Source organism: Girardinichthys multiradiatus, chromosome 18 (assembly GCF_021462225.1).
Source record: "Girardinichthys multiradiatus isolate DD_20200921_A chromosome 18, DD_fGirMul_XY1, whole genome shotgun sequence".
In the NCBI taxonomy this organism is placed as follows: domain Eukaryota; kingdom Metazoa; phylum Chordata; class Actinopteri; order Cyprinodontiformes; family Goodeidae; genus Girardinichthys; species Girardinichthys multiradiatus.
This window is the reverse complement of record NC_061810.1, coordinates 25,637,918-25,656,084: the sequence shown is the minus strand read 5'-3', so window position 1 is coordinate 25,656,084 and position 18,167 is coordinate 25,637,918. Positions and strand designations below refer to the sequence as shown.

General features: G+C 40.1%; 1 protein-coding gene across 1 annotated transcript in view; it reads left to right on the top strand.

Moving 5' to 3' along the window:
* The window catches only part of LOC124884138 (cGMP-inhibited 3',5'-cyclic phosphodiesterase A-like), a 115,177-nt gene that overhangs the window by 75,714 nt on the left and 21,296 nt on the right, over positions 1 to 18,167 (top strand). Inside the window, exons 3-11 of the mRNA XM_047391833.1 lie at positions 11,400 to 11,545; positions 11,619 to 11,737; positions 11,861 to 12,104; positions 12,187 to 12,263; positions 12,361 to 12,557; positions 12,646 to 12,783; positions 14,710 to 14,821; positions 16,135 to 16,242; positions 17,408 to 17,607. Coding sequence (XP_047247789.1) covers positions 11,400 to 11,545; positions 11,619 to 11,737; positions 11,861 to 12,104; positions 12,187 to 12,263; positions 12,361 to 12,557; positions 12,646 to 12,783; positions 14,710 to 14,821; positions 16,135 to 16,242; positions 17,408 to 17,607 — 1,341 coding nt within the window. The remainder of the gene's footprint in view (positions 1 to 11,399; positions 11,546 to 11,618; positions 11,738 to 11,860; positions 12,105 to 12,186; positions 12,264 to 12,360; positions 12,558 to 12,645; positions 12,784 to 14,709; positions 14,822 to 16,134; positions 16,243 to 17,407; positions 17,608 to 18,167) is intronic.

The window sequence follows — 18,167 nt, the reverse complement described above, 5'->3', positions numbered from 1 at the left end:
TGAGCTTTTTTACATGTTACCATGACACAACAACTCACTTAATTGTATTTTATGGGGATATTGCCAGGTAGACTAACACAAAGTCTGGTGTGCATAGTCACTTTAAATTCAATGCTCCAAAATAAATTCCTGTGCAGCAAACACAATCCACCTGTGTGCATTTCAAACGCAATGCAGCCATAACTGTTCTATGAAAGCCTCAAAGGTTTTTTAGAGAACATTAGTTAAGAAAGGGGTGTATCTAAACTGATCCCGAACTGATCCCGAACATGAGCCCGAAGAAGAATCCAGCGTGGGAGGATTTTGAGGAGATAAGGAAAGCATTGGATTTTCTTTCTGGAGAAACCGCGGCCATCCGACTCCAGCAAAAGTACATCCTGGACTTGGTTGAAGAGGTGAAAACTTTGCGATTTCTTAATGAACAAAAGGATAAGCGGATCGCCGTTCTGGAGAATCGCGTGGCAGATTTGGAACAGTACACCAGGATGAACGAAGTGATCATCACCGGACTGCGTGTCAGGCCCCACTCTTACGCCGGAGCGGTGGCAGGGCCCTGTCCGGCTGGTGAGCCGTCACCTCGCGTGACGGAGTCCACGGAGGAACAGGTGGCCTCTTTCCTCTTGTCCAAGGGAATAAAGCTGGACTGTGACTCCGTGGAAGCATGCCACCCTCTCCCGAGACGAGGTAACAACGACAGACCGGCAATCATCATGAGGTTCAGCAACCGGAATCACAAATCTGCTCTGCTGAAACAGGGCAGGTTGCTGAAGGGGTCAGACGTGTTCATTAACGAGCACCTGACCAAGAAAAACGCCGACATCGCAAGGAAGGCCCGGTTCCTGAGGAGACAGAAGAAGATCCAGTCCACGTGGACCACGAACTGTAAAGTCTTCATTAAGCTGATCGGAACACCGGAGGAGGCGAAGGTTCTGTTCGTTCGGGACATCACGGAGTTGGATAAATATGACTGAACTATCTGAGGAGCGTTTGAGCACAGGTGATATCACGCACGACTCACTTCAGCATGTCACAAGTTACAGGAACTCTTTCTTCTTCACTTATGAACACAACACTAACACCTACAACTGTTAGTGCCGATAACTTGGAGCTGAAGACATTCAGTTATACGGATTATAAAAGTCAGGACATGGAAGTGGATGTGGATCCAGATAACAATTTCTTTAATGATATGGTTGATAACTGCTGCTACTACACAACGGATCAATACAACAGGGAAGTTAAAGTAGATAATAAGCTTTCAATCATACATTTCAATAGCAGAAGTTTATATGCAAACTTTAACAGCATCAAAGACTGTCTGAGTCAGTTTAAACAACCATTCAGCATCATAGCGATCTCTGAAACCTGGATCAGTCATGAGAAGGAGGCTGACTTTGAGCTGGAAGGTTATGAGTTTAATTATATCAACAGAGAAGGGAAACCTGGAGGAGGAGTAGCCGTGTATGTTGATAAAAACTTAAAGTATAAAATAGTAGAAAACATGACCAGAGTGACTAAAGATGTATTTGAGTGTATAACCGTTGAAATATATATGGAAAAGTCAAAAAATGTCATTGTCAGTTGTGTTTACAGAGCTCCTGGTTCCAATATGGAAATATATAGAGAATGGTTTGAGCAAACATACACAGCTACATCTCAGAAGGTCTTTTTCATCTGTGGGGACTTTAATATTGATCTACTTAACTCAACTAATCATAAACCTACTGAAGAGTTCATTAACACCATGTACAGTTTGAGCCTTTTTCCCAAAATCACTAGACCCAGCAGGATCACACTGAACAGTGCCACATTAATAGATAATATATTTACTAATATCTTAGATAATAATACAATAAGTGGATTAATTATTCAGCATATTAGTGATCATCTTCCAGTCTTTGTTGTTAGTGACAATTTCTATATAAAAAATAAGAATAAAAGTAATCCACACTTTAAAAGAGTAAGAACAGAGGAATCACTCATATCTTTCAAAGATGATTTACTGAAACACAACTGGGAGTCTGTTTTGCAAGAAGGTAATGTTGATATAGCATATGAACATTTTCTAAGTACCTTTAAAGTATTATATGATAAAAACGGTCCATTAATAATGTACTCTCACAAAAACAAATACTCAGAAGCTCCATGGATGACAAAGGGTTTAGAAAATGCCTGCAAAAAAAAGAACAAACTTTATAGAGATTTCATAAAGTATAGATCTTTAGAGGTGGAGAATAAATATAAGAAATATAAGAATAAATTAACTGCTATTCTACGATTAGCTAAACAGGATTACTACAGTAAAATATTAGATAGAAATAAGATAAACATCAAAGGGATTTGGAATGTATTAAATAATATTATCAAGAAAAACTCGGGAAAAATTAATTTTTCGCAGTTTTTTATAGATAATGATGGCAAATTGGAGGAGAGTAATGACGTTGTTCATAATTTCAACAAATTTTTTGTGACTGTGGGACCCAAACTGGCAGAAAAAATCCCTGATCCTACAACAACTGGAGCTCTGAATGAAACATTAATCAGTAGAAATCCTTTTTCTATGTTTCTCACTGCTGTGGGAGGAAAATAAATTATAGATATCGTCAATAAATGTAAAAGCAAAAGGTCAACTGATTGTGATGGTATTGATATGACAATAATCAAGAAGGTAATTGAGGAAATTATCCAGCCTCTGACTTATATCTGTAATCTGTCACTTCAATCGGGTAAATTTCCAGAAAAGATGAAAATTGCCAAAGTTATTCCACTCTATAAAAATGGGGACAGACACCATTTCACAAATTATAGGCCTGTTTCTCTACTTCCACAGTTTTCCAAAATTTTGGAGAAATTATTTGTGAGTAGACTAGATACATTCATTAATAAACATAATCTGCTTTCTGAAAGTCAGTATGGATTCAGATCACAAAGATCTACAGCAATGGCAGTCATGGAATTGATAGAGGAAGTCACTGGCGCCTTAGATAATAAGAAATCGGCAGTTGGTGTATTTATTGATCTCAAAAAAGCTTTTGACACAATAAATCATGAAATATTAATTAAGAAATTGGAGCGCTATGGCATCCGGGGAGTAGTTCTGCACTGGATGGAAAGTTATCTAAGCAACAGGCAACAATTTGTGCAAATGGGTGACTGCCGGTCACCATGCTTGGACATTGTTTGTGGTGTTCCCCAGGGGTCAGTACTGGGGCCAAGATTGTTTATTATTTACATTAATGACATCTGTAAAGTTTCTAAAGTACTTAAATTTGTTTTGTTTGCAGATGATACTAATATTTTTGTACAGGTGATAATTTGGATCAGCTTATGGCTGAAATCAACTTAGAGTTATGTCAACTTAAGATATGGTTTGATATGAACAAATTATCATTAAATTTGGATAAAACCAAGTTTATGTTGTTTGGAAACTGCGGAAGAAGAACAGATGTTCGTTCGTTCGTCGTCTTCCGCTTATCCAGGACCGGGTCGCGGGGGCAGCAGACTCAGCAGAGACGCCCAGACGTCCCTCTCTCCAGACACCTCCTCCAGTTCCTCCAGGGGGAGCCCAAGGCGTTCCCAGGCCAGCCGAGAGACATAGTCCCTCCAGCGTGTCCTGGGCCGTCCCCTGGGCCTCCTCCCGGTGGGACGTGCCTGGAACACCTCCCGAGGAAGGCGTCCAGGAGGCATCCGGTATAGATGCCCGAGCCACCTCAACTGGCTCCTCTCGATGTGGAGGAGCAGCGGCTCTACTCCGAGCCCCTCCCGGATGGCCGAGCTCCTCACCCTATCTCTAAGGGAGTGCCCGGCCACCCTACGGAGGAAGCTCATTTCAGCCGCTTGTATCCGTGATCTCGTTCTTTCGGTCATGACCCAAAGTTCATGGCCATAGGTGAGGGTAGGAACGTAGACCGACCAGTAAATTGAGAGCTTTGCTTTTCGGCTCAGCTCTCTCTTCACCACAATGGACCGGCACAGCGCCCCCATTACTGTGGCAGCTGCACCGATCCGTCTGTCGATCTCCCGCTCCATTCTTCCCTCACTCGTGAACAAGACCCCGAGATACTTAAACTCCTCCACTTGAGGCAGGAACTCCCCTCCAACCTGAAGAGGACAAGCCACCCTTTTCCGGTCGAGTACCATGGCCTCGGACTTGGAGGAGCTGATCCTCATCCCAGCCGCTTCACACTCGGCTGCGAACCGCCACAGCGCATGCTGTAGGTCTTGGCTAGAGGGGGCCAGCAGGACCACGTCATCCGCAAAAAGAAGAGACGAAATCCACTGGTCCCCAAACCAGACCCCCTCCGGCCCTTGGCTGCGTCTAGAAATCCTGTCCATAAAAGTTATGAACAGGACCGGCGACAAAGGGCAGCCCTGCCGGAGTCCAACATGCACTGGGAACAGGTCCGACTTAGTGCCGGCAATGCGGACCAAACTCCTGCTCCGCTCGTACAGGGACCGGATGGCCCCTAATAAAGGGCCCCCGATTCCATACTCCTGGAGCACCCCCCACAGGGCATCACGAGGGACACAGTCGAATGCCTTCTCCAGGTCCACAAAACACATGTGAACCGGTTGGGCAAACTCCCATGAACCCTCGAGCACCCTGTAGAGGGTATAGAGCTGGTCCAGTGTTCCACGGCTGGGACGAAAACCACACTGTTCCTCCTGAAGCCGAGGTTCGACTATCGGTCGGACTCTCCTCTCCAATACCCTGGCGTAGGCCAGGGTATTGGAGAGGAACAGATGTTCAGATCCTAATAGATAATATAGCAGTAGAGAGAGTTAAAGAAATTAAGTTTTTGGGAGTAATGATAGACAATAAGATTTGCTGGAGACCTCATATAAAATACATTCAAACAAAAATATCCAGAAATATTGCTGTTCTCAGCAAAGCTAAATATTTTCTAAATCATGATGCTCTTCATATTATGTATTGTTCACTTATATTACCTTACTTGAGCTATTGTGTGGAAATATGGGGCAACACCTATAAAACCTCACTGCGACCGTTATGCACATTACAAAAAAGGGCCATCAGAATGGTTCATAAGGCATGATTCCACGACCATACTAACATACTATTTATAGAGTCCTGCCTCCTCAAACTCCCAGATCTGGTAGAATTTCAAACAGCTCAGCTGATGTATAAAGCTAGAAATAAACAACTACCAGAAAATATTCAAAAGCTGTTCACTGATAGAGTGGGGGGTTATGACTACAGGGAAAATCTCAATTTCAGAACCTTGAGGGTTCGAACCACCATGAAGAGAATGTGCATTTCAGTCAGTGGTGTGAAGGTCTGGAATAAACTCCAAAAAGAGCTGAAGCAATGTCCAAGCATGAGTCTGTTTAAAAAAAGACTACAACTGATGTTTTTCAACATGTATTGGGATGAAGAGGCGAGGTGAATGGTATCTCATCTGAGCACGGTATGTATGTGTGTGTGTGTGTGTGTGTGCGTGTCTGTGTTTCTGCTGTGTGTTTGCATGGGGTGCATGGGGGTGCTGGGCCCTCTTCTTTGCTTCTGGTACTCTGTAGCTGCAGCCTGACGCTGCAGTTGTTGCAGCCTGGCTTCTCTCGCTGCTCCTCGGTCTGTGCCTCGTGGTGGTGGGGGGCAGGTCGGGGTTCAGGGGACTCTTGTGGACGGCTTGGTAGTTCAGGGGGGTCCTGGGGATCTTGTCTGCCACCTTGCGCTATGGAGTGTGGGGTTGGGATTGGTGGGGGGAGCTGGTGGTGGTGGAGCTGTGGTGTTGGATTGTGGCTCTGATGATTTGGGGGGGGGTCTCTAAGTGCCGATATACAAGAATGTGAATGTGGATTTAGGCCTAATGTGTGGTGTGTTTCTGTGAGTGTAGGTATGCATGTGTGCAGTTACATGTACATATGTGGAGGTACATGTTTGTTTGTATGTGTACATGTGTATATGTATGTATGTGTGTATATATATATATGTATGTGTGTATGTGTATGTATGCGTGTGGGTATTTATGCATGTGTATATATGCATGTATGTATGTGTATGTGTATGTATGTATATATGTGTATATATATATATGTGTATATGTGTGTATATGTATATATATAGATAATTGTGTATATATATTTATTTATTAGTTTTTGGTTTGTGAATTCTGGATCAAAAACATAGATGTTAATTAGGAAGGTTACTCAGTTAATTTAAGTGCAATTAGAGGGAGAAGGGGTATTAAAAATAAGTTTTACTTCTTCATACCCCTTTTCAGACAATTTATATTAATTAATAATCAATGTCAGATCTCAGGTTAATTATACTGACAAGTTTGCTTGTTGGAATATGTTTATTTTATGTTTATTTTACTGGTTGCTATTTGTGTTTAAGTTAATTTAATTTATTTGGAACTGGAAATTTAATTTAATGTTTACCAAACACTTTTTTGTATGGTATTTGGATATTTGTTCGTTTGTTATAAGCATTTCTGAAATTGATTTATTTACCGAAATCATTGTCTGAAATAAAAAAAAAATAATAATAATAATAAAAAAAAAGAAACAGCATCATGAAGACCAATGAACACACCTGATTAGGTTAAAACAGTTGTCAAGCTTTAATCATCTCAAAGAGATGACTCTGCAACAGAGAATAAGAAATATTGTCTTTAAATGCGATAAAGACTTAACCTATAAGACCTGTAGCTGGAATTGAAGAGATTCTAAAAATTAAGTTGGCCTAACACAATTGGATAACATATTTTTAATTTTGTTATACCAACCCTTTTACTTCACAATAATGCAGTACTTGTACTGGTCTACCAAATAAAACATATTCAAGTTTGTGGTTTGACAGTGACACAATTCAAAATTCAATTAGTCTACTGATCTACAACTTCAGTTGCTCAAAAGCTCAGTGTGTCTGTTGTTGTATTTTGCGTTTCATAATGCTCCACATGTTTTCACTGGGAGACAGGTCTGGACGGCAGGCAGACCAGTCTAGTACCTGCACTCTTTTACTATGCAGCCACGCTCTTGTAACACGTGCAGAATGTGGCTTGGCATCATCTTGCTGAAATAAGCAGGGTCGTCCCTGAAAAAGACGTTGCTTGGATGGCAGCATAACCTTTCAGCATTAATGGTGCCGTCACAAATGTACAAGTTACCCATGCCATGGGCACTAACACACCTCCATACCATCAAAGATGATGGCTTTTGTGCTGATAATAATCCAGAAAGCCCTTTTCCTCTTTTGCCCAGAGGCCACGATGTCCATGATTTCCAAAAACAATTTTAAATGTGGACTCGTCGGATCACATCACACTTTTCCACCTTGCATCAGTCCATCTAAGATGAGCTCGGGCCTAAAAAAGCTGGCAACATTTCAGGGTGTTGGGCGACTGTGGCAGGAGTTTGTCCTGTAACCGCTGGGTTGCTGGTTCGAATCCCCACACCGTCCATCTCAGTCGTTGTGTCCTTGGGCGAGACACTTCACCTGCCCTGCCTGCTGATAGTGGACAGAGGATGGGTGGATGACTGATTGTGGGGTATAGCACTTTGGATTCCTTGCACTTAGTAAAGCTCTGTACAAGTGTAGGCTATTTACCATTCATTGTTTGTTGATATATGGCTTTAGCCTTGCATGGTAGAGTTATAACATGCACTTGTAGATGTAGTGAAAAATTCAGCCATGACACTCATGTTTCCAATTAACCTGTTCACCTGTGAAATGTTCCAAACAGGTGTTGAATATTCTTCAACTTCCCCAGTCTTTTAGGGATTGAGTTGCAAAGATGAAATTCAAAAGAGTGAATATTTGCAAAAAAAAACACAAAGTTTTTCACTTTGAACATAATTTATCTTGTCTTTGTAATGTATTTAATTGCATAGGTTAAACAGGATTTTTAAATTTTTTAAATCACTGTACTGTTTTTTTGTTTTTGTTTTGTGTTACACAACATCCCAACTTCATTAGAATTGTGGTTGTACTTTATGCACTATTTGTATTTTTCTCTTATTCAGCTGGAACAGTTTATGGTTATGTGTCTGGTTTTAAATGTGGGATGACGAATAAAAAATAGTAATGGGGTTTTTCCCCTATAAATGCCCTTTCCTTCAGCTTACAAAAACACCTAAATTGGTGGATGAGAAGCAGATTTATAACCTGGACAAATCACCACACCCTCACATTGACTCTGTTTAGTAATATAGAAACTATTTACAATAATGGTTTATAGTGCGTAAATTTAGAGAGAAAAACTTAATTTAAAGAAGAAGGAACATTAACCAAACACAGATACAGCATAGGAGGCATCTTCCTCCTCCATATATGGTTTGATGAATCAGGACAGAGAAACAAACATAAAAACTGTCGGCTAATGAAATCTGTAATGGGAGTAAAAAAAAAGGCTAACAGTGAGCGCATCATGGGACATCCTCCATCAGTTCAGGCCATAGCTGTGTAACCATAGGAATAGCTCCAGGTCACCTCCCTCAGGCTCTTCTTCCTGCTCCACTTTTAGAAGCTCTAGGAACCACAAGGAAACCTGCAGTGTGAAAACGAAACATTTTTTAGAAAGAAGTATGAAACAATGAGCTTTTCGTGTTAGGTTTGAGCTTTGCAAGTAAGACTTACATATATGAAGAAATTTAAATAGCATTTTAGGATCTAATACAAAGCAACACAGGAGCTTGCATAAAAAAATATATTAACTTCTGTCTATGTCGAATATATGTATGTAGGTTTAAGGACCATCTGCACAAAATCAAAGCTTTACAATAATACAAGCTGAACATGACAATTCATGTTCATTGCCCTTTTTTCTACCTATAATTCAGCTCCGGTTTGCCAGTTAGTCACATAATCATCTAAGAAATATCATGTTTTTAGAGGGTGTAACAAAACAGTGGACTGCTAAAGTACCAGCATCATTTGTTTTAAATGTTAGCATTTTGTATGAAGCTTGTATTTAAAAGCCATTTACTACTATGTCTTTTAGGACTAGGTCTGAAGGCTGATATAGCAATGGAAGAAGGTTCTCTTTCTGTTTTGTGAGCTATATCTATGTTCATGTCACCATGTGTTATGAAATATTGTCCTGCTGAAATTTACAAATTCCTTTTACAGTCTTCTGATTTTCTGGTATTTCGAAGAGTTTATGATGCCATTCACTTTAACAAAGTTCCCAGGTTCCAAGCCTGATGATGCCCATTACAGAGCTTCCACCATATTTAACACAGTTGTTTTTCTAAATATTCATCCTTTGTATCACACCAGGCCCACCTGAAGGGTTCGTCATTATTAGATTAATCTGACCAAAGTAGGTTCCAGTTAAAGTCCCAGTAGTTTTTTTTTCCTTCCAAACAGCCGGTTCTGATCTTGATAGTGTCTAATAGTTTTTATTGAGACAGGGTGACCACAAGATGTCATTCTTTCCTGCAGAGCTGCAGTTCTCTATCAGTGAACTTTGGACATCTCACCTCTAACTATCCTTGTCACTATTCCTGCTAATAAAAGATATAAACACTTGTGTCCAGAAAATGATCTCTATGTCACATCATAATTATAACCAGGGGAAACACAGACTCATGGGTTACTACTGTGAATAAATTTCCAAGAGAATTTTATAAACTTAAATATAAATTTACAGTAAATGCAATGTTTTATTTTATTTTACAATATTTCATTTCTACAAGAACATCAAAAATATATATAGGTTTTTTCAAAGAGGATTAAATGTCCTGCTCTGTTAGACCTGGTATTTTCACAGTTTATCAGAGCAGAGTCAAGCAACTCTCACACTGGGAGCTCAGCTGTACACTTGACACAGGAGCACAATTACATGCCCTGCATTAGCTGTAAACCGCACATTATTTTAGTGAGTATGCAAATGGTGATTTTAGTAAAGCTGGAAAAAAATCACACCTAAAGGTCTGGTAGAAAGGCAGGGCTGGGTCTTCTTCAGAGGTCTGGAAAGACACGTTCTAGTTATTTCATTGCATGTTTTCCAACCTTAGACTGTCTCTGGTGCCCACTGTGCCTTGAAAAAGTATTAAAAACTCTTTAACTTTTACACAATTTATTAGCTTATATTTATAACAGTCAAAGAAAAATTGGGTTTTCAAAGTTTTTCTTTTGAAAAATAAAATTTTGAAATAGATTGGCATTCATATATAAATCAGACCCCTTGATTTAATACCTCTAAATAAAGTCAAGTGAAACCAGCTGTCTTCAGTAATAAACAGACCATTTGTGTGTAATTTTACTCCAGTATAAATACAGCTGTTCCATGAAGGAGTCAGAGGTTTGTTAGAGACCTTCAGTTAGGGATGAGACTGTGGAAAACTTTAAGGCAAACACACTCGACCCTAGGGGCAATTTTATGTAGACCTGTTAACCTAACATGCATAGATTTTGGATAGTATGAAGAACATGGGGTACCCAGAGAGAACCCATACATCTTGTTGCAATGGACCCATGCTAACATCTGATCCACTGTGCAGCCCACGTCAGCACATCATCTGAAAGTAGAAAACGTATGAGACATTTACAAATCTATCTCACTAACTGAAAGGCTGAGGGGACAGGATTCATCACCAAATCAGCCAAGATACCCAGGGTAACTCTGGTGGAGCTGCCAAGAACCACTGCTGTCATAGTCTACCGACAGGACAAGTATCAGTCATACAGTTTACAAATCTCGCCTTTACAAAAGAGTGGCAACAAGAAAAGCATTGTTGAAAGATAGCCCTTAAAAGTCCTGTTTGCAGTTTGCCACAAGTCATGCGGGGACACATGTGGAAGAACGTTCTCTGGTCAGATGAGATCAAAATTTAATTTGGCCTACATGTAAAATGCTATGTTTGGCGGAAAACTAACATTGCACATCACCCTGCACAACTTCCCTAGCAAGGTGAAGGCAGCATCATGCTGTGGGGATGCTGAGACAGGGAAACATGTCAGATGAATAAGATGTTTAAACAGATGGAGCTAAATACCCAGGTCTTCCTGGAGGAAAACCTTATATAGGATGCAAATGACTTGAAACTTGGCTGGAGTCTCACCTTCTAGCAGGACAGCGAACCTAAACATACAGTCATACCTACAATGGCAATGTTTATATCAAAAATAAGCTTAAGCAAATTATCAATGAACAGAGCTTATCAATGGACAAAGCTTGTAGATATATGCCCTACATACAACTGTAATTGTAGTGAAAGGTCAGATTATTATTTGTTAAAAAATATTAACTCTGTCTCCTTTAATTCTACTTTACAACTATCTGCCTGCTTGTGTAGGTCTATCACAGGAAATCCCCAAAAAATAGATTAACGTTTGTGTGAGAACAAGAGATAAGATGTGAAACAATTGAAGGAGTATGAATAACCTTGTTACATGTGTGTTAACATGCATCTGCTTATTTGCCCTGCAGCGTCTTAGAAGGAGTCTGCCCCCAGGATTGCTGAGAAGAATTTCATCAACCTGGACTACGACCACGTCAGCTACAGGGCTGCCCACCATCGAGCCGGGCCCTGTACGGAGAGATCGCTCAGCCAGCATCAAACACACTGTGGACAGGTAAACACCTCAGCACTTTAAACCTGGTGGGATTACTTAGATTTCTGTATCTGATTGAATTCTCTCATTAAAGCAGTGATTCGTGGAACAACCCGCTGATGATAACCATCTCAAAGAGCCGCTCCATGTCAGCGTCCTACACTGCCTCTGGCACTTCCAACCACCTCTACAGCAAACCACTGGGAAGACCAGGTGTGTGTGTGTGTGTGTGTGTGTGTGTGTGTGGGTGTGCGTGTGTGTGTGTGTGGACAATTCTGTCCTTTTGAGCTCTTGGTTTAAATGACTCTATTTAACATGAGGAACAATCTTTTCCAGGTTTCCCTCCCTCCAGCGTATCACCTCTAGGCTCTCCATGTTCGTCTCCTCCTGTCCAGGGAACTCCCGTCTCCAGCCCAACAATAAAGACGTGTTCGGTGCAGCTTCCTGAGCTAGCCAGGCCACTGACAGAGCAAGTTCCTGTGTCTGCTGCCCCCAAGAGCCATCACAAAGCCTTAACACACAGCCAGAGCGCACCAAGCTCCACCACCATACACTGGCGGCCTCCATCACTCTGCGGCAGGTAAAGTTCAGGCAGTTGTGCTCTCCTAAGCAGTTCTAAATACAGAAAGTAAGTTGATATGTCTCTGCATTCTCACTTTTAGCTGCGGCAGGCCGTTCAACAATCGACTAAACAATGGAGTAGGATCAGGCAGCAAAACAGACAGAATACCCCATCCAGGTAAAAGCCCAGAAACATTTCATGGAAACAGTAAAAACAGAAAAGGTAGCCAAGATTTAGAATCGCATATTTCTGATTCTGTGTGATCCCCTCCCAGATGAGCGCGTTGTAGCTTCCTCAGACTACGACAGCACCTATGATAGCACTTATGAGACCAACCACAGTGACAGCAGCGACTTTGCACAAAACGACGACGAGGGAGAGGGAGGCAAGAAGCCACCGGAAGTGAGGGATGGCTGTAGGGAATGTCCGACAGAGGGTATTGTTCTTCACCCACTCCTGCCATCCTCAGAGGTAAACAGTTTTAGGGGGTTTAACAAGATAACAAGAGGTGTAAGGCTCTCAAAGATGAACTTTACATGGCTTTACATTCACCTGTCAGAGCAAGTCAGTGTCTGCCCCGGAGAGTCCGGTCATGCCGGGTCTGGAACCCCTGATGAGTCAGCTCAACAACTGGAACTTTCCCATTTTCAGCCTTGTGGAGAAGACTCATGGCAAATCAGGCTGCATCCTCAGCCAGGTAAAAACAACGTGTCTAATAAAATTGTATCCAAATGTAACCCTAAAGTTACAGAAGTTGTCCACATTCAATGCAACCACAAACTTCACTGAATTTATTTGGATCTTATGTGACAACTAACATAAGGCAGCACGCAATTGTTATTTGGGAAGAAAATGATACAGGACTTTTAAAACTTTAAGAATAGAAATCTGAAACTTATGGCTTTTTGGAACCACCTTATTCTACAATGGCCGCTGTATTGTCTGCTGTTATCTGAACCATTCTGTTTGTAGCTCTGGTTGCATGCTTTGGGTCGTTCTCCTGCTGGAAGATGATCCCCCACCCCAGTCTCAAGTCTTTTGTAGTCTCTCCTAGGTTTTCTTCCAGTTTTTCTCTGTATTTAGCTTCACCTATCTTCCCATCAACTCTGACCTTGTCTCTGCTGAGGAGAAGCTTTACATCACAGCATGATGCATCAACTACAATGTCTCATAGTGGGCATGGAGATGTGCATTATTTCCTTTAAACATAACACATGTCTGCTGTTTGTCATTGTTTGTGGGAAACTGCCAACAGGACTTTCTATGTCTTTCTTTTAACAAAGACTTTTTCGGATTCCAAATTTTATTTAGGGCTCTTAGAATAAATGGGGCTTAATGCAAATGCATGCCACTTCCAGATGTTTATCTCCTGCTGTTATATCCTTATTTGTGTTGGTCTGTGACACAAAATATCTGTAAAATACATTAACATTTATGTCTATAACATGAAAAAATATAAAAATGTTACAATGGTATGAATAATTTTGCAATGACCTGCACATTGCTTCTAATGATGGTTGCTGTGCTCACTTGAGCAGGTCAGCTGGGCTTTGTTTAACTCAACTTTTAACCAGTTGTCATGAAACCACTCAGTGTACTAAAATTGACTATATTATTAATACGGATAGAATTGGACTGTATGTATTCTGATCTGATTTTGAATATAGGATTGAACTGAAATCAATTGGACAGATTAGAATTAAACAAACTGGATTTTATTTTTAAGAATATTGAAACAGACCTTTCCCTGTTTGTCATTTAAAGTGCCTGGAGATAACATTTGTTATGAATTATTTAAATAATCTGAAGAAATTGTATTAAAAGTAAATTCACAGTCTGGTGAAGTGTTGATATTTAGCTGACAGTGTGGGTCACAGGGACTGTTTGCACATTAAGTTTTCAGCAAAACAACTTTGGAAAAGTAAACAACAAAAAAATCTGCCCACGAGTCCAGGTCAAACCAGATCATCAAGACCCATAAATTTAACATATATAAATAAATATGGGGGCTGCACAGTTGGTAGCACTGTTGCCTTGCAGCAAGAAGGTCCTGGGTTCGATTCCCAGCCAGGGTCTTTCTGCATGGAGTTTGCATGTTCTCCCCATGCATGCGTGGGTTCTCACCGGGTACTCCGGCTTCCTCCCACAGTCCAAAGACATGCCTGTTAATTGGTCTCTCTAAATTGCCCTTAGGTGTATGAATGAGTGTGTGCTTGGTTGTTTGTGTGTTGCCCTGCGATGAACTGGCGACCTGTCCAGGGTGTACCCCGCCTCTCGCCCATAGACTGCTGGAGATAGGCACCAGCTCCCCCGCGACCCACTATGGCATAAGCGGTAGAAAATGACTGACTAAATAAATATTTTAAAAATATTTTTTTTTAAAACAGCAAGTGTCTAGATATCAGTAAAATAACTGTTTTTCATATTTAGCATTACAGAACCTTTTAACTTTTTGTAATTGCAACATCCATCTTGTTGTTTTTGTAGCATTAAAAGTGGATGAATGGTGCTTATGATTTGCAGATCTCTGTATTCTCCGGTAGATAGGTTCTTAAATTATTTGAAAGCAGTTTTGTAAACATTTGCTCAGATTTTCAGCGGTGATTGTTTTCTTATTTTTTAGGTTTCCTATCGACTTTTTGAGGACACTGGTCTGTTTGAGACCTTCAGGATTCCCCCTAAAGAGTTTATGAACTACTTCCATGCCTTGGAAAACGGATACAGGGATATACCTTGTGAGTAGACTATCCACATTTTTATATACAGTATAAAAAACAACTGCAGTAATACCTTTAGCTGCCACATGGTGGATCTGTTGCTCATGTAATAAAACTTCATCACTTCTCAGTCTCTGTCTGGAATGTGTAATTTAACACTGGAAACAGGTTGCAGACATGAGTTTAGGACAGATGGACCTTTTTTATTTTATTTTAACTACAGCAATTACAATATAAAGTTATAAATGTGCTCTTTTACATACTTACTTGATCAATCAACAGCAGCACTTGACACAGCAGGTGTTGCTTGCAGGTAAGATACTGACAGGTGCAGCAGATTGTTTCATAGAACATAAAATACTATAAATCACAGCAATAATGATGCAGCTACTAACATGTCTTTGTAACAATCCTAAGCTACATGTGATTTATCTTAACTCTTTCAGCTCAATACATTTTAAGTTTTCTACCCTATAATGGGAATCCATAAAGTATTTCAAGCTAAACCATAATCAGATTAGTTCTGAATATGTTTCCTTCCTCAAAGCCTTCCGTACGTACATCTAGAGGGTCTGAGAACTCATTTTAAAGTAGGGCATCAAAATGTATCACATCAATTTACACCAGCTGGGGCATAAAGAAAAGTACCCAAACTGTAGCCTGTTTGAGGTTGGCAAAGAAGCCAACAGTCAAAAATATGCTAATCATACCTAATTTCACCTTCTTTGCAAAGGTTTTGTTTGGTTCTAAGATGATTGTGTTATACCCATACGAAGACAAAGCTGAAAGTCCAACTTTAGGGAACAAGTTTTATTTATATCATGAAAATCTCAGATTACTCAGATGCCTCTCCTGGTCTATTTAAATAAAATATCTCTGAAAAGCAATGTGGTTTTTAAAAAGTCGTCACATCTTCATTTTGTGACTGGCTAATTTTCTGCACATGCTTCACTCAGGTTTGTTCTCTCATCTTAATTATACATTAAAAACAGCACAATCAGGCGTTTTTGGGTTCATTTTTTCAGTGCAAATTATTAGGGTACAGACAAATTGCTTACGTGTTGTCTTGGTTCAAGTTATGTGTTTATATTTTCAAAACATTTTCTGACCATGTTTCTGATTCCTTTGGGCCTAATTTTAATTACGTTTTGCTGTCACTTTGTAAGCAAGCCAACTTAATAAGTATTAAACAATTAAAAAGCTCTTTAGTAATTTGATGCAACAACATTAATCATTGTGGCACTTGGAAGTTGTGTGATTGTAAAGGGCTACTTTACGGCAGAAATATGCTCACTGCTGTTTCTGTATTAGCAATGTGGTTCTTCTTTCAGATCACAACCGAATCCATGCGACTGACGTGCTGCATGCCGTTTGGTACCTCACCACACAGCCTGTGCCGGGCCTGCCCTCCCTGCCCACTGAGAACGGGATACACAATGGTGCGTAGCATCTAAAGATAGTAATTTCTTATAGATAAACTTCTAGAGTGTTCCCTCTTCTTTACATTTAGTTAAGGCATTTTCAGAAATGTCAAATGGAGATCTCTAAAAGCTTATTTATATATTAAGTTTATTTGTGCTGTTAATAAACACTCGAACCACATGCATGGTAAAAACAACTCAGTGCGGGTTTTAAAAAGTCATATTATCCTTATAGGACTTTCATTGGTAAACAGTTGAATTTGGATAACACAAGGCACACTAAATAGATAACACTCTATAAAATGTGTCGTATTTTTGATGTCCTCTTTGACCAAAACTTTATAATTGAATGATAAATGACTGACAGGGAAACAGAGTAGAATTAAATATAGTTTCTTATTTAGATATAAGCAAATATTTGTACCTGTTTATATTGACTTTGTGACCAATTTTTTGGTCAAAATGTGTCTTAAACATAGCTAGCACTTGCTCATGCAAACTAATATACTTAGCAAGTAAAAGCCTAATGTTATCTTAAAAGAAAATAATTAAATCCCTCTCTAGCATGAACCAAAGTCATAAACACAATCCATTGACGTGAACATTATAGCATCATTTTATCCTCTTTCTGTCTCATATTTCGTTCTGTGGAAAAGGTTCAGTGAAGTCTGAACAGATTATTGATAGCTCGAAATGGCAATCTGTGAAGAAAGATGAGGCTGTTTCCCGCCTCTTCTCTAGCCAAACAACTAGGTCACAATTGCTGACCCAACGATTGATTACAATTACCCAACATCCGTCCCAACAACATCTTCTCAACGTCTGGGTTAAAGATGCAACCCAGCAGAGTGTACTTTACTTTGATAGATAAACTGAACACAAATGTGTTTCACCTAGGAAGCAAAATAGAATGAACAGATAATAAAGCACATTTAGCAATGTATGTTGTGGCAGTTTAAACACAACTCATGTTTTTATTGTGTCTCAAGAAGAGTGTAAAAGCAAATTATGCTGGTACAGCACTATTTTCCTCTTATTTAGTATTCTTCTTTCAGTGTCTCTTGTTTTTATTAGGACTGTTAAAGATGACTGATTGAATCAGTCAGATTGTTAAAGTGTTGCACTGTATCAAAGAAGAGACAAGATTTTGTTCACTGACAGTTTGTTTTGTTGCTGTCTTCAGACTCAGTGAACAGCATTACACCTGGAACGTCAGGATTCCTGGTATCCAAGATGGGCTCTGAGATAGAAGATGGCTACGGCTCCCTGTCTGGCCTAATTCCTGCTCTGGAGCTCATGGCCCTCTATGTAGCTGCTGCCATGCATGACTACGACCATCCTGGGAGAACAAATGCCTTTCTGGTAGCCACAAGTGCACCACAGGTACGTAAACGTAGTGTCCTGGCAGTGAGAGGGAGCTCAGCGGGTGGCAAAGGTTGGCAATGGTTTAGTCTTTGTAGCGTTCACAAACAGCTGCAGATTCAGCTTAAATTTATTGTATTTATAGAGAAATTAATTAACAAAAGACAAAGATCAAGTATATAACTAGTTTGAACTGTTACTCAGATTGTGATGAAACTCAAGCTGTCGGGTATCTTTTATTTGGAAAACATGAGCTGTGCTAAGTTATGATGATACAAGGCACACATTAGTAGGCCAAGACAGCCAACCTTTATAGCAAATCATTTTGTAATCTCCCAGGTTCCTATGAAGTCTGGAAAAATCTCCATCCATCTCTTCATTCCTTTGTCTAATATCCACCCAACCATTCCTCTCTTCATTCATTTATCTATGTATCAACTGTCCATCTGTTTTTCCTTCCTTCCATCCATCCATCCATCCATCCATCCATCCATCCATCCATCCATTCATCCATCCACGAGCAAAAGAATCAGGCAGGCAATTTTCACTGTACCGTAACTTGAAAATTTCCATTTTTTTCA